Here is a 15,168-nt window from a genome sequence, read left to right as displayed (position 1 = left end):
GAAAAACTCATGTCTAAGGGTAAGGAAGATAGATGGCTCTTGGACGCCCTCTTTCTCTGATCTCCAAGATGAATGCAAAAAATTATTTCCAGCAATTGTTCTCTGCTCCTGGTTCCCCATCAAATCAAGTGACTGATGCAAGGATTGAATTTCTTCAATATGTTTCTGAGATAGTGGAACTAGATGATGCACTTACATTGGAGAGACCTTTTACTGACACAGAACTTGATAATGCATTGTCCCACCTCAGCAAACACAAGTCCCCTGGTTGGGATGGTCTTACGGTGGAATTTTATATTTCTTTTTGGGATGATCTGAAAGATGTCCTTTTGCAAATGATCAATGTTGCCTGGCAAGAAAATCATTTGCTACCCCTTTGGAAGCATGGCATAATCAAACTTGTGCCCAAAAAACATCTGTGTGATCATATGTCCGATTGGAGGCCTATTACTTTGATGCCTGTAGTTTACAAACTCATTGCCAAAATGATTGTGTATAGATGATGCCTGCCATGAGGGTGACATCCATGCTTCTTGCATACAGCTTTTCTTTTTATGTTTCTGATCTTTGGGATACTCTCTATTTTGGAGACTTCCCATCTTGTAAATTTATGAGAATATAAATACACTGGATTTTACTTTTTTTAAAAAAGTGTGTGTGTGTGTGTGTGTGTGTGTGTGTGTGTGAGAGAGAGAGAGAGGATGTTTTGGGATGCGACGGGGCAAGTACAAAACATTGGGCACCAAGGTCAAGGAATCCTTCGAACTAATTGAAAGTAGATGCCATGAGATATTTACAAAACTACCCAAAAAGAATCTCCAATGATTACTAATTGTTGGAATGATGCCCAAGCTTAACAGAAGGCTTGTTGACAGCCATGAAAGCTTGGGCTTGATCTTTCATGGATTGAAAGAATTGTGCAAGTGAAGGGGATGATTGCCACTGACAAAGAACAAAAGAAAGAAGAAAGGAGATCCTACAAAGATGGTGGGCACATCAAAAGGAAGTTTGGACCTTAGCAGAATCCCAATAATGACTTAGAAATTATTACTGAACAAGAAGATAGGAGGCAAACAAGCAAGTGACAAAAAGTGAGGAGGATGTAGATGCAACAATTAGGGAAGAGTCCATGCAAGAGAGGATGAGGCACAAGCCCACTCAAGCTTATAGTTTAATTGACTTAACAGGAGGGCTCTATGTTGCAAGGTTGCAACGACTTTGGTTTGGCCTTGGATGAGTGGAGAAGGAAGTAGAATGTAGGTAAAGCACGATCGCCTAAGCAACTTCCAAAAGCAACTTGAAGCATGTGCACTAGAGCTGGATGGCAAGTCACCATTAATAATTTCCGATGATGCATACCTTAACATGGTTGTTAAGATCTTTCATAAATTGGAGGATTCATAAATATAGTTCGTCATTGTTTGCCCTTAAAATTGTGTGCATATATTAGGTTATCTGTAAAGTTTCAATGCACCTATAAGTTGATTCTTTTTCTAACCAAGGCTCTTCGACTTAAGTTTGCAAGATCCAATGTCTACCTGCAAGAGGAGATTTATGATGTGAGAAATCTATTAAACAAGCCAAAGCTTGCGGACGTCTGTTCTAAAGCTTGGACCCATTTGGTGATCCTATGTAGGTAGACCGCCGAGCTCATTAAGTTCCTTGAAATTAAACATAACCTTAGATCCCAACCTTAAGATCGATTTCAAGGCAACCTTAGATCCCAACCTTCAGACCGCAACCTTAGATCCCAACCTTCAATCCCGTCGTAGACGAGTCATGCAGCTCATGCTATAAATCCCCAATGTTATCACATCAAGGGCCCATGAGTATCATGACACATGACATGTTTGACATAAATCAAAATGATAAATCCTTTTATTTAACAACAAAAAAGGCTTATAGTAAATACCAAAGCAAAATGATTTTGGAATTTAATTTAAATGCAAGCATTCCATAAAAGAACATTCCTACTATGTCATGGATATATTGAGAGTGACATAAAATTGACAAAATTTTAGATTATGTCACTTCCATAAAGATATATTTAGTACTAGTTACGATAACCTTATCCCCAACATTTTAGCTTTTTATACTTCTAATAACACTGATTGCAGAAGTACTGCAAGCTTTCACCCAAAAAAAAGGCCACCCACTCACACATGGACTATCAAAAGGAATTCATTCATGCATTAGCATTTACAAACCTTTCTATTTAAAAACCAATATTTCAAAGAATAACATCATCATCATTCCACCATGGTTTTGAAGATAAGAGAATATAAGGAGACAGGTTCAAAAGGGAAACTATTTTCTGTGACTCAAGGTGCACTTTCATATAAGAGAAAACCAACCACATTTTTTTCAAACATGCTTTTTACAATAGGAAACATCAAAGCCTCATTTTCCCCATGTCACAATTCTGTAGGAGATTGCAAACAACATGCTAACCGTAAAGGAGTGCAATCGTTTCCGAGAAGCACACTTGTAAAGTTCTGTTGAGCTGAGTCCAAATATCAAAGCTACAATGATATTGCTGTAGAGAATAATTGATCACTTGAATTTGCCTTCAAGATCTCGAGTGACATGTGATAAAGAAAATACCAACCAGGTGATTCATTTTGAAGTCAGCACAGTCTGCTAAAGCACCCTCATACCATTGCAGCCATGGCCCCTCCTCCAAAGCTCAAAAAAACAGAAGAGGAATATAGAAACTTAAAAGGAGTCAACCATAAAGCATGTCAAGCCTTTTTCAATCTTCCCTTGTTTACAACAGTGCTCTGGTAGATAGTACTAATTGTTAAAACTTTGAAAAGCACCTGCACCAGATAAAACGTTACCAACCAATGTATGGCTTCAAACATAGTTAGGTGTGGCATGAATATGTTTGCCCTAACCAGAAGCACTAGATAAGGATTTCAAAGGGGACATCTTATCTATAGGAAATCTCTTACATCCAATCCCCAAAGATAGGCGACGGCTTGTGATTGAAGTAAGTTGCAGCAGCCAGGTACACACAGCTGACAGCAACATATACTTTGACCCAAAGGAATGAAAAAAAAAAGAACCTTATAAGCACACACGTGGACAATACAACCACCAAAAAATTCATGAGGCCTGTGACCATGCTCAGTTCTACTTCTATCCCACTGTCTGGGAAGGTTCCCTCTCTATAAAAATGTGTGAGTAGTTGATCTTTCTTGGAAAATTTCTCGACAAGCCATGTAGATGTTTCACCTTCTGTGAGAGGGATGTCTGAGATAGGTATCCGCTCAATATGAATGTGCACCTCCGTTGGATCCGTGCCAAAAGCATTGTCTATAAAAAGAGGACATCGTTTTCTATAACCAATGGTGAGATCATAAACTGTCAAGAAATTCATTTAGCACCATTACTCAGTACTTTGAATTCAAGCATGCACATTCAGCTACGCTTTACTGTTCTGAGAATACAAAAGTTATGCGAGAAAAGATGAGAGATGCCAAGGAATCCATTCAGTATAATTTACTTTTAGTACTCCACACCTAGATGTTCTGAGAGCAAACAGGAATCACTTTTGATTAAAGTGTCCCACAATCCACCCAAACCTGTTTTTAGATCTCCATCCCCCCCGCCCCCCGCCCAACCATAACTGTAATCAAATTGGTTGCAGGAACTCCTGGATTTTTTAATGCTTAAAAAAGAACTGCAATCCCAGTTCATCTTGTTTGTGTTCTACCATACTGATCTCTTCTCCAACTGAAAAGTCCAGCCCGGTATCAGGAAAGCCAAAGAAGCAGTGTATTTTGCTATACATTTTTAAAATCTTTTTCCTTTTCTTTTAACCACTACAAGCAACTCCTATCTGATCTTGTAAGGCACCAGGTTGTTCGTTAGATACATCAGACACATACTCTCCTACAAGACACGTTTAGACATGCTTGCAATAAAATACTAAAAAGCCCCTAAATTTTTTACTTTGGAAATTGGACTTGAGCCTGCAAACCGGTTCAGGGTTGAGTCTCGACTTTTGAGTCTTGAGTCTTGACTCTGAACTACAAATGCTAAGTGTACTTCTAGCAGCTAGCTATGCTAGTAAGTTGTTACCAAGGTCCAAAGCTATATACTTGTATACTTTTCTATATGTTTTTTTAATTAACTATTTAAAGCTATAACTTTTCTATATGTTTCTTTTAATATTTAAAATTATATATAAAATGGCGTCTCTTAAGTATCTATAACTTTAAGACACGTCAGACACCCATGTCTAAAGCATGTCTAACATGTTGTCTCTTGCAACTACTAAGGCATCATCTGTGAACGGTTAACAGATCATACTTCAGAATTATTCACATCACCCTAGAGCAGTTAGATGCAGCCCATTCAGAAATAGAAACTCTTGTATTCAATAGGCCTCAAATTGAGGTTAAAGGTAAGGTGGATACAAATCCATGATGAATGTTAAATCTAAACTCGATAGGTGAATGTGCCTAGTTCTTTGAACTTGGCATATGATAATTATCTCTAAAGATTCCACTTCAGTGATATTCAGGCCCTTTCATTGTGTAGGCCATTCTATGGGCTCTCCATAGGTGTCACTCATTCTTGGTATGGGGTGACTACTTGTGCTCGCATTTGGAGCATTTTCTTTGCTGCATTTTTTGTCTACATCACTTGGTAAGGCTCTACTGCGTTGGTTCCTTTTATTTTCTGCAAAACAGTCCTTTCTTTGCTTCATTGGCATTGTGGAAAGGCCTCGTGTTGCCTTGGAAGGCCTCATGTTGCCTTTTGGGAATCTCTTTGCAGCAGGTACACCTTGAGACAGCCAAGCATTTGCAGTGAAAAGCTTTAAATCTTGAGCAGAAATTTGCCTTTTGGTTTTGAGAGGTTGCCCTCCTCTCTTTGAATTGTCAGTTGGTGCTTTTGCCTTGCATTTCAGCACTCTGACTGGCAGTAAGGATGATTTGTTTGGGATGCTTGGGGCTGAGGACAAACTTGATGGCACAAATCACCCCATGTGGGCCTATATGATGGCGCATGTTTTGGTTGCCAAGAAGATTTGGAATACTTTTTCAAGCACTGAGGTCAGATAAACCAAAATCGTCCCCTTAGTCTCAGACCTCCTGAATCTCCTGTGTGCATGTGAAGAAGCCAATAGATTTGCTTCAGTTGATCTGAGCGCCGAAAGCCTCACAATAGATAGCCAAGGCCCCTCTGACCATCTCGAGGTTGCTGCTGAACCCTCCACGTACAGGGCTGTATCGTCTGCAAACTCAGAGTCCATCAACTCCTCCTGTCGAATCGGGTCATCCCTGTGAGGCCTAGCGCATGAGAGTGCAAATATATAACCTAGTGCCTCTGCTACAAAAAGGAAGAGGAAGGGGGCAGCCCTGCCTAACCGAGCAAGAAAGAGAGAAGGCCTTGTGTGTGTGCCCTCTAATGATCACTTGGATGGAACTTCTTCCACAAAGACTTGAAACCCCTTGGATCCACCTCTTTGAGAAGCTCAGTCTTTGCATAATGCCATCCAAGAAGGACACCTCCACTCTGTCATATGCCTTCTTGAAATCCAAAGAAGGATGGCAAGAGACTGTGACTCCTCCCTGGCTCAATCCGCCAACTCCCAAAAGGTGAAGATATTGTCCAAGAAATTGTGCTTGAAAGCAAAACACATATGTGTCGTGGATGATAGCAGGTAGGTGGGGCCTCGACTACCGCAGGCTCGAGACCTTGGCCAAGATCTTGTAAGCGGTATCAAGTAAAGTGATCGGCCTCCACTGGTGAATGTCCGAACTATCCCCCCCCCTTTGGGATCAGGCAAATCCAATCTCTGCTCAAGGGCCTCCTAGAGCTCCTCGTGTGAATGCAGACTCTGGTCGTCTGCTCAAGCTCTGCGTGACTACTGCCGGAACGTGCTCCCAAACTGTCTCTCAGGCTATAAGAGTTGCGGGCGGCTTCTCGTACTGAAATATTTGCCGGTAGAAGTCTGTGGTCAGCTCCACGATCTCTTGAGGGTCCGTATTCATCTCTCCCTGTGCATCCCACAACCACTGGAGATGGTTCCCTGCTAACCATGGCCTTGTGGTCTGGAAGAACTGCCCGGTCATCCTATCCCCTACTGAACCCATCTACCCCGAGAGGACTGGTATGAGAATTCGGTCTGGCAAACCTTCATAGCTTGAAGATCTAGCCGCTCACTTTCATATCGGTGAGAAAGCCACTAGGAGCCTGGACCCCCTCTTTGAGTCTCTATGGATGCTAGGTTGCGACAAATTGCTCTCTCCCACTCCTGAAGAGCGTGCCTTCGTCTAAGGGCTTAGGATTGAGGAATGAGTGGCACCTATGGATAGCCCATAGAATGGCCTACAAACCCCCCTCCATGGTATGGGCTGAAGTATCTTGGACACATCTCAAAATACCTCAAATGTCAAGGAGATGGGTACACCTTGTGGGCTACAAGGTTGCACTTTACAAAGGTAGCACTCGAAGGTTGATTGCATGCAACTCATCCTCATCCCTCACTCTTTTGGTTGCCTCCTATTCTTTTTGCTGTTTTGATGACCCTGAAGAACTAATGTCATGGTTGCACATGTTCATCCTCTAGTAAAATATAGCAACCTATGACTGTACACAAGATAACATATCAAGTCACAAAAGGTGCTAAGCCAAAAAGCTTCAAACTTGGGTTGAGGAACAACCTTCGTAAAAATATCTGCCAAGTTGTCTTCAATGGGAACATAAGACAACTAAAGATCACTTGATGATAATCTGTCTGACATAGTGATAGGGAACCTCAATATACTTTGTGCGGACATGGAAAACAGGATTCCGTGCAACAGCCAAAGCACTTGACTATCTATGAAGATAACGGTAGGAGCAGTTTGACATGCATGAAGATCTGCAAGTAACTTCCGGAGCCAAACACACTCCATTGTACCTCTAAACTCAGCCTCACACCTAGAAGTAGCAACTATAGTCTTCTTGTTGAACTAAGAGATGCATGAAGTACCAAGCATGAAAGAGGTGCCACTATGTGACACATGGGTGTCGAAACAACCAGCCCAATCACTATCAGTGAATCCATGCATAACCTTGCTGAAGGACAACCCTGATTCAGACGCTCTTGGGAATCGACTTTATGACTGGAGGATTGTGCCCTTGCAAGAAGGAGGGTGACTCGGATTCAGTCAAATGCGTTCAGAGTTCGGGTCTACTAAAAATTGAGTTTGGTTGACTTTGCTATGTGATATAACAGCAGAGATGTGGACCTCCACAGCCTCTTCAACCCCTGCTCTCCCTTCCTCCTCCCCCAGTTTTCTCTCATTCACTATCCCTAACTTCGGAGAGTCTGGGAAACTAGACGGGACCAACTACCCGATATGGAAGGTGAAAATCCAGAGCCATTTAGTGGCTCGGAAGTTGTGGAAGATGACGATGGGAGTGGAGGCAAAGCCGGAGGACATGGTGGACAGGCAAGGGAAGATAGTCATGACAGTAGACAAAGAGGAGCTCGAAGCTTGGGAAGACAGAGATGCCCATGCCCTGGCATTAATCATAGGGACTACAATGGACTTTGTTCTTCCACATATCCGGATGGCCGAGACGTCAGTAGAGGCCTGGGTCATTCTGAAGGATCTATACGAGACTAACAACACCTCTCACATTTTTCTTCTTCAGCATCAACTCTACAATCTTGATATGGAAGAAGGAGATACGGTACATAACCACTTGACGAAGGTCAAGGTGGTAAGGGTTCAACTGGCGGCAGTTGGTCAGAAGATAGACTCATGCCATTTTGCCTTGATAGTACTGAGAAGGCTACCTCGGCGTTTCAAGAGCTTTGTTATGACGCTGGCAAAGGAAAGGGCAAGCCTAACAGTGGCAAGTCCAAGAAAGACGACTCTGATGACGAAGACACTTCCAAGAAGAAGTGCTTCCACTGTGATACGCCAGGACATTTTGCAAAGGACTACAGAAAGAAAAAGGCCGATCAGAAATACAAAAGGAAGGAGTCTGACTCAGATTCAGAGGGAGAGGCTAAAGCAAATGTGCTAATCGAAGAGTTGTTCCTCGTGACATCACCAAGTGTTACCGAGGTGAAGGACAACATGGAGTGCTTGGTACCTTCCAAGTGCATGGCTGTTGACACTAACACAAGGGTGGATTCCATGGAGGGCCCTAGGGTCTCATTGTCAGATGGATGTTGTACTTCAGAAGGGGATAGTACAGGATTACACAGGCTTTTCGTGGGTGCCTTGATGAGCTACAGGGTTTGCTTTCAGAGCAAGCACATAGGCAGTACAACACTCTAGTATGTACTTGATATTTTGCAACTGAGCCTTTATAGCATGCTGTGGAGAGACTCTGCTTTTCGTTTGTCTCAGGTGATACGAGATTGAAAGGAATTGGCCTTCTTCGAAGGCAAAAGGGGAAGTATTGGTGCTTCTTCAAATCTCCGACACAGATTGCTAGAAGGTGATGGACAAAGAGTACTGAAGCCAGAAGAGTACCTGCTTGAGAACTCAGCGAAAGTTCATGGTCCAGGTTATCTGGAAATATTCATTAGTTGCAGACCTTGCCAAAGGAAGGGCGGTTTGAAACAAACCCTCAGAATATGGTGCCTGGAAGACTCCAGGTTGTTCACTCATTGTGAGGGGGACAACTAGAAGATCGTGATGGCTAGATTGCTCGAGTTCGAAGGCGGGAACGTGACTGAAGGAGGTGGAGCCAGGAGGTGCTACCAAAGATGGACCTGTGTACCAGGATGGTGTGCACAAGCAGAACCAGACCTAGTGGAGCAAGAGCCACTAGATGAAAAGCCAGGAAAAGATTTTGACATCGAAATGTTCCAAAGGACTACGACCAAGGAGTTACTGGAGCATCGTCATCGACATGTTGGCAATGGGCCTGGATGTGTCGGTGAGAGGGGGTGTTGGAATGGTCACCTCCCCATCTGTAAACCCCCATATGCAGACAGCATTGGGGGGGGGGGGGGTGTGTGAACCTAGGAATAAAAGAAAAGGGAGGACGCTGCCACATGGGCAGCACCTCACGCGGAAAGGACAGCACATCAGCCTGTCAAAGGCACCTCAAGGGCTGTTTGTACGGGCCAGAACAGGCCCCAAATAGTGGCGGACAGGTGGCACAACTGTACGGCTGCAGTACAGCTGCATGGCGGGGGTCTATGGGCAGGAATAAGGCCTGCAATACGCGCAGGAATGGGCAAAGGCAGCAGCCCAAAAGGGGCTGCCAAAGGCCCTTATAAAGGGCTGGTTGGACCAGCCAACCAGGTCAGCCAGCAAGCAGACTGGTCGGCCAGGATGAGGCTGGCTGGTCGGTCCATTCAAGGGGGCCTTGTGCCCTATAAAAGGAGGGCTTCCATGCCCTCATTCCACATCACTTGGAGCAGCCCTCAGGACAGCAGACAGGAGCAGCAAAGGGGGAGCCTTAGGCCTACATTCAAGAGGACAAGGTGACCTAGGAGAAGCTGCAGACTGAGCTGGAATGGCTGCCCACCTAGGCTGGCTTCCGGACAGCAAGGTGGAAGGGATCTAGACAGAGAGTCTACATATGCTCGAGGTGGAGCACGCAGGCTCAGAGATCTAGAAGTGTCAGGCTTGTAGTAGAAGGACCTTTTGGTATTGTATCCAATGCTAGTTTCTGGACGGATGGAAATATAAAGTGTTGCTTCTATATTTGTCTCTGAGCATTGTCTATTTACTGGCTTGCACATCTATGCACACAAGTTAAGAAGTTTGTGATTCCACACACCACATCACACTGTGTGAGCGCCTAGGCATTACTATCAGTCTTCCACTGTGCGTACCCTTTGTTGGGTCATTTCTAACATAAATGACAAATAGTTTGGGGCCTCGGCTGAAGCCTCATAAAAGTGAATACAAAACATGATCCATGTCACATGTGACACGAAAAAATCCTAAAAATAAGTACTATAGTCTATGCTATAGCCAATACAAAACATGATCCATATGATATATCAGATCCAAAAATCTGACAAGCATCATGCATGCTCCAGCCTCCAAGAATCACTCCTCAACATCATCAGCATCCATGATATCATCTGCCTCCTCTGACTCTTGAGTGTCAACCTCAGATGAAGAATCACAACGAGAATCCTGCTCCTCTGGCCCTACTAAAGTGGAAGCAATGGATACGGCCCCCGATCTCAGCCTCTGAGAGCGGGTGGAAGAGCGAGTGGTACGGGTCGATGATGTCAACTCCTCATAAAGTAAGGAGTACATATCGCGCTCTTCCTGTGGGATCTCTGGAATGAACTTCACCTTCTCAATGTCGATCTTGTGACTTGTCCACATTCACCTGAGAAGGCTCCGGATTCTTGGCATTCCTTTCAAGGAGCTGGAGGTTGCAATGACAAAATATCAACCTCTCGAGCTGAGGGGTACTCAACCTATTTCTCTTTTTTGTATGGAAGAGTGCCCAAGTGCTCCAGTTCCTCTCACATGGACCGAAACTACAATCCTGAGAGCACACACTATACTATGTTGCATGATGCATTATGTATGTAGCTGAAACTTGAGTGTATGGGTAGTTACTAGTAAATTACCAGTGTGGGATCACAATTCCCATACTTCTCCCACCATGAGACAGGCTATAGCTGAGTCTCTCGGAGCTTTGTTGTCTCTCGACCAAAGCTCCCCATATGGTTGCGGAAGGCCAAGAGATCATCCTCTATACGGCCCTGCATATATACATCACCATGGGTCACCGCCTTGATGTAAGTCATGAAGCCATCATCAAGCTCTGTGTTCTCATATTGCTCCTCACTTCGCCATAGAGGATGCAATACATGTGCTACTGCATGAATTGGTCTGTGAAACCAATCCCATCGCTTATTCCATATAGCCTTGATCTGCTCAATCCTTTAGAGAACAAACCATGGACAAAAAACAAGAGTCAAGAGTCAAGGCCAAAGTAAAGCATGAAGACTCAAGAGTCAAGACTCGAGGGAAATAAAAATTACATATAAGAAAAAAGTTAAAACATACACAGACTTATTGCTCTCCTCTCAAGTATTGTTGCTTGTTGAGAGACTCTCCAATCTTGTCAATGTACTCATATTAAAGACCAAGAGTGCTCCCGTCCATGTTTGTAATGCACAAGATTGTATAGATCGGATTAAGAGTTTTGATCAAACCCTCAACCTCTACCCACCAGTCCTCTCTCATGATAACACGCATAAAAGCTCTTGCCTTAGGGCTCTCTCTCTCATCCTACTGCATCCACTCATCTGAGTACACAGTGCGTACCAACTCCCTGCGAACTTGCAAGAGTCTCCTAAGCACAATAAACAAATATGCAAATCTGGTGGTTACAAGCTGCAGTAGCTTAAGATTGCTATAGGCCCGAAACATGCTCAAAACTTTTGGCTGCTTCTTCACAAATTTTACCATGCTTCGTGCAGTGCGAAAGATGGAATCAACCCATTGTATTTCACCTACGTTCTCGATCAATAAGTCGAGGCAATGTGATGCACAAGGGGTCCATACAATACCTAGAAACCCGTCCTCTAGCATAGAGCCCATAGACTTGCAATTGCTCCCATTGTCTGTCACTACTTGCACAACATTGTTAGGCCCTATTTGCATGATTGCCTCCCGTATATGACCCCAAATAAATAGACTAGTAACTGTGAGACCTGGGAGGGAGGCATCAATGGCTTTCAAAAACATAGTGCCTTTGCAGCAAGACACTAAAATATTGTACACATTCTGCCTACATACATCTGACCATCCGTCACACAATATAGTGCAGCCATACTTCTTCCATGTTCCCTTCAAGGGCTCTAGTTGCACTTCTATGCATGCTCTTTCCCGCTTGAGCTTACATACTCGCAAAGCTTAAGATGAAGGGCCTTCACACTCACATCCAATGCGACTCATGGCTCTCATGGTCTTCTTCCATTGGTTTGTCTTGGCCACATGAAAGGGAATGGCACACGGTATGAAAATCGGGTGAGTTCCCTAGTTGCCTTTGCCATTGCCTGCTTTTGAAACTCAGATTGGATGCTAGCCCTTTGTTCAAAATTTCTAGGTAGTGGAGGAGTGGCTCATGATACATCCTGTGGCAAAGGAGTCCTCTTTGCATGCATAGCCGACATAGAGGAATGGCCACTCTGTGACTCTGTATCCCTGCCCCTCTTTGCTGCCCCCAGTGCTTGACTTGAACTACCTTCCTCCTCGTTCGCTGGCTCCACAGAACTTGAATCTTTGGGAACACCCAAACGCTTTCGTCTCCATTCTTCAAGGCTCTCCTTAACATCTTGAGGAACATAGGGGCATGGCCCTACATCTTTGCTTGGCACATGGGCAAGATGGTCCCGTTTTCTCCATTTCATAGAATTTGCATTTCCACTTCTTAGAACCACCAGACCCCTCATAGCTCCCCAATTTCTCTACATGTTTCCAAAATGCATCCAGAGTCCCAGCCGTGCTGAGGACTTAGGAGAGCAAGGAGACTTGAGAAGAGGGAAAGGGCTAAGGAGAGCAAGGAGGAGAGGAGAGGCTGAGAGGAGAGGGTGAGAGGGCTGAGAGGAGAGGCTGGGAGGGCGGAGAGGGTGAGAGGGATGAGACGAGAGGGCTGAGAGGGTGAGAGGCTGAGAGGGGGAGGAGAGGAGAAGCTGAGAGAAAAGGGCTGAGAGGGTGAGAACTTAGAAGGTGAGAGAGGGAGGAGAGAAGGGGCTGAGAGGGCTGAGAGGAGAGGTGAGGGCTGAGAGGTGAGTTGAGTGCTGAGAGGAGGGCTAAGAGGAGAGGAGGGCTAAGAGGAGTGCTGAGAGGTGAGTGCTGAGAGGAGAGGTGAGGGCCGAGAGGGTCGAGGTCCAAAGAGCAGCACGCAGGAAACGGCGCTAGAAAAAACGACGCGGGACCAGAACATTTGGGGCAAAAACTGCCCCCCCAGAAATGCAAACGGCACAAAAATGATGTTCCGTTTCGGGGCCACGAAAACGGCATTTCTGGAAACTATGTCCCATCCTCAGATGAGAAGTGAAAACTAGGCTCTAATGGTGTGGATACTGGCTTGCAATCCTCAACCTGAAAACGTTGCACAAGCTGTCCAATATACTTGGGTTGTGACATCATAATACCCCCCTCACTGCTAGCAAATTAAATGCCCAGATAGTAATGCAAAACACCAAGATTAGACATAGCAAGTGTCTTCTGCAAGTCAATTTGCTCAGCGTGTGTCCCAGTCACAAGCATGTCATCCACGTAGAGTACTAAAATCAGCAAATCTGTCCCACTCTTACAAATGTAAAGGGTAGCCTTTGTAGAACTATTCTGAAAGCCAAGACCAAGCAAAAGAGCAAGTATCCTGGAATACAAAGCATTGGGTGCCTGCTTTAATCCTGAAAGTAGGCAGCAAAGGCAATAAAAATCCTAATAGTAGGTGATCCTAGAAATGGGGGCTAAAGTCTGCTCAAAGTCAATGCCTTGCTCTCTCTGAGCTATACCTAATAAAAATGCATTTGACAGCTTTATCATCCAACTTTGTGCGTGTCCGAGAAGGCACATGTGCACATGCCAAGCATCCAAAAGTCCTCATTTGAGAAATCTTGGGCTTATGACCTATCCAAGCCAAGCCGTGCACACTTGTACCGCTCCGCAAGCCATTGAGAGCCTAAGTCTTGCTCCTTGAGGGAATCAATGGAGGCCCAGTCCTATCTCATGCTCTCCCACTAATGAAGGAGGTGCCAACCGCGGAGAGCTTGGGAATGAAGCTCCTCGCTGCTCCATTGAAGCGCTTCTGCTGTTCACAGGGCCCAACCTCCCTCCATTGGAGTCCCAGGCTGCTGCCAAATCTATGTGACCGCCTTCTGGAGCAAGACATATGGAATGTAGACCATAGGGAATCCTCGACGGGGCTGCTCGAGGTGCAAAACGATCAAAATGATAAGGCACTGTGGTACTTGCCAAAGTGCCAGTGGCTCCCTGTCACAAGGGTGTGAGTTTGAACTTGTGTGGGACAGGACCTTGGAAAACTAAGGGGCAAGGCCACGGGGTGTGGATGTGCAAGTTTTACCCCTAGGGAATTGTACCTTGGGGGTAAATGACAGGTCTAGGGCCAAGAGGGGCCCAAAGAACCTTAGGAATTCAAGTTGGTCATTGGTGGGATCTTTAAAAAGGTCCCACTAGAGGGGGTCTAGAGGCAAATTAAAGCCCTTGGGGCAAACCAAGACATGGGCTGCCATGTGGCATGCCCATGCAAACCAAAAAAGAGAGGAAGGCCTTGGATCAACGTGGGATGTCCGATGGGCTGGAAAAATGGCGTGAGAGCTTGAGAGAAGTAATGGACACACAGGAAAGAAGTAAGCTTGAGAGAATGGAGGAACAGGAAAGAAAAGACGACGCCAGGAGCTCCACGATGAGTAGTACAGCTGTTGTACAGAATTCGGCTATGGTTATAGACCCGCACACAAAGGATTTAGGCTGCCGTATGACCGTACGGACAGTCCGTACACTGTGAGTCATGGTCATTGGAACGGCTGTATGGAAGGAGCCAGCTTCCATTGCACGGGCTATACGGAAGTGATTCCCTGATGGTGTACGGGCTGCTTGACAACCATGGGCTGCAAGATATTCTTGCACGGGCTGTTCAACGCTGAATTCATTGCACTTGGAATGGGCTGCTGCCCAAGAGGCTGAGTGAGAAGACTCTCAGCTTAGCAGGGTGATTCCCAGTGGATGCTTAGAGAGTAAATTCATGCTTCTGAGCATTGAGGGCAGATCAGTCATGCTTTCACCCATTGTTTGGGTATTCCAGTGAGTCAATGAACACTTGTGGATGTCTGGGGAGTGTGTGGTCCTGCATGGGCTGCTAGTAAGAGTTCCCACATTTTATGCAAGTGTTTGCACTGAAAAGGAATGCCTATGGTCATATGAGTGTGAGAGCAGGGCCCAACAGGGCTAATGTTTGGAATTCTGATGCCTACTGAGAGTGGGAAGAGCACTGAATGCAAGTGGGATTGAATTCATTGTATATCCTATTTGCTGGCTTTGACAGGTAGCATGTTCCGTGTGGGAATATGATTTTGGTTTCTCTAGAAGATAGGTCACATGCAGCCAGTAGTTGCTAGGCAGATGGCACATTGTTGGTACACGGGAATCCATGTGTGAGATGGAAAGTATCTCTAGAACCCCATGGATGGTATGG

At 45.0% G+C, this 15,168-nt stretch overlaps 1 protein-coding gene and 1 pseudogene across 2 annotated transcripts in view; both read right to left on the bottom strand.

Moving 5' to 3' along the window:
- Window positions 1-2,345: 2,345 nt before the first annotated feature.
- Window positions 2,346-15,168, bottom strand: part of LOC147894805 (putative 1-acyl-sn-glycerol-3-phosphate acyltransferase 5) — a 73,770-nt gene continuing 60,947 nt past the window's right edge. Inside the window, exon 3 of one of the 2 annotated variants that reach the window (XM_087384393.1) lies at window positions 2,346-3,366. In XM_087384393.1, coding sequence (XP_087240519.1) covers window positions 2,951-3,366 — 416 coding nt within the window. In that variant the 3' untranslated portion in view covers window positions 2,346-2,950. The remainder of the gene's footprint in view (window positions 3,367-15,168) is intronic. The other variant, XM_087384392.1, reaches the window with a different exon arrangement.
- LOC147894807 (uncharacterized) lies at window positions 10,026-11,690 on the bottom strand (annotated as a pseudogene).

This window comes from Dipteris shenzhenensis, chromosome 14, assembly GCF_047967505.1.
Source record: "Dipteris shenzhenensis isolate YYH24624 ecotype China chromosome 14, Dip_SZ_1.0, whole genome shotgun sequence".
NCBI lineage: Eukaryota > Viridiplantae > Streptophyta > Polypodiopsida > Gleicheniales > Dipteridaceae > Dipteris > Dipteris shenzhenensis.
This window is presented reverse-complemented; position numbering and strand designations above follow the sequence as displayed.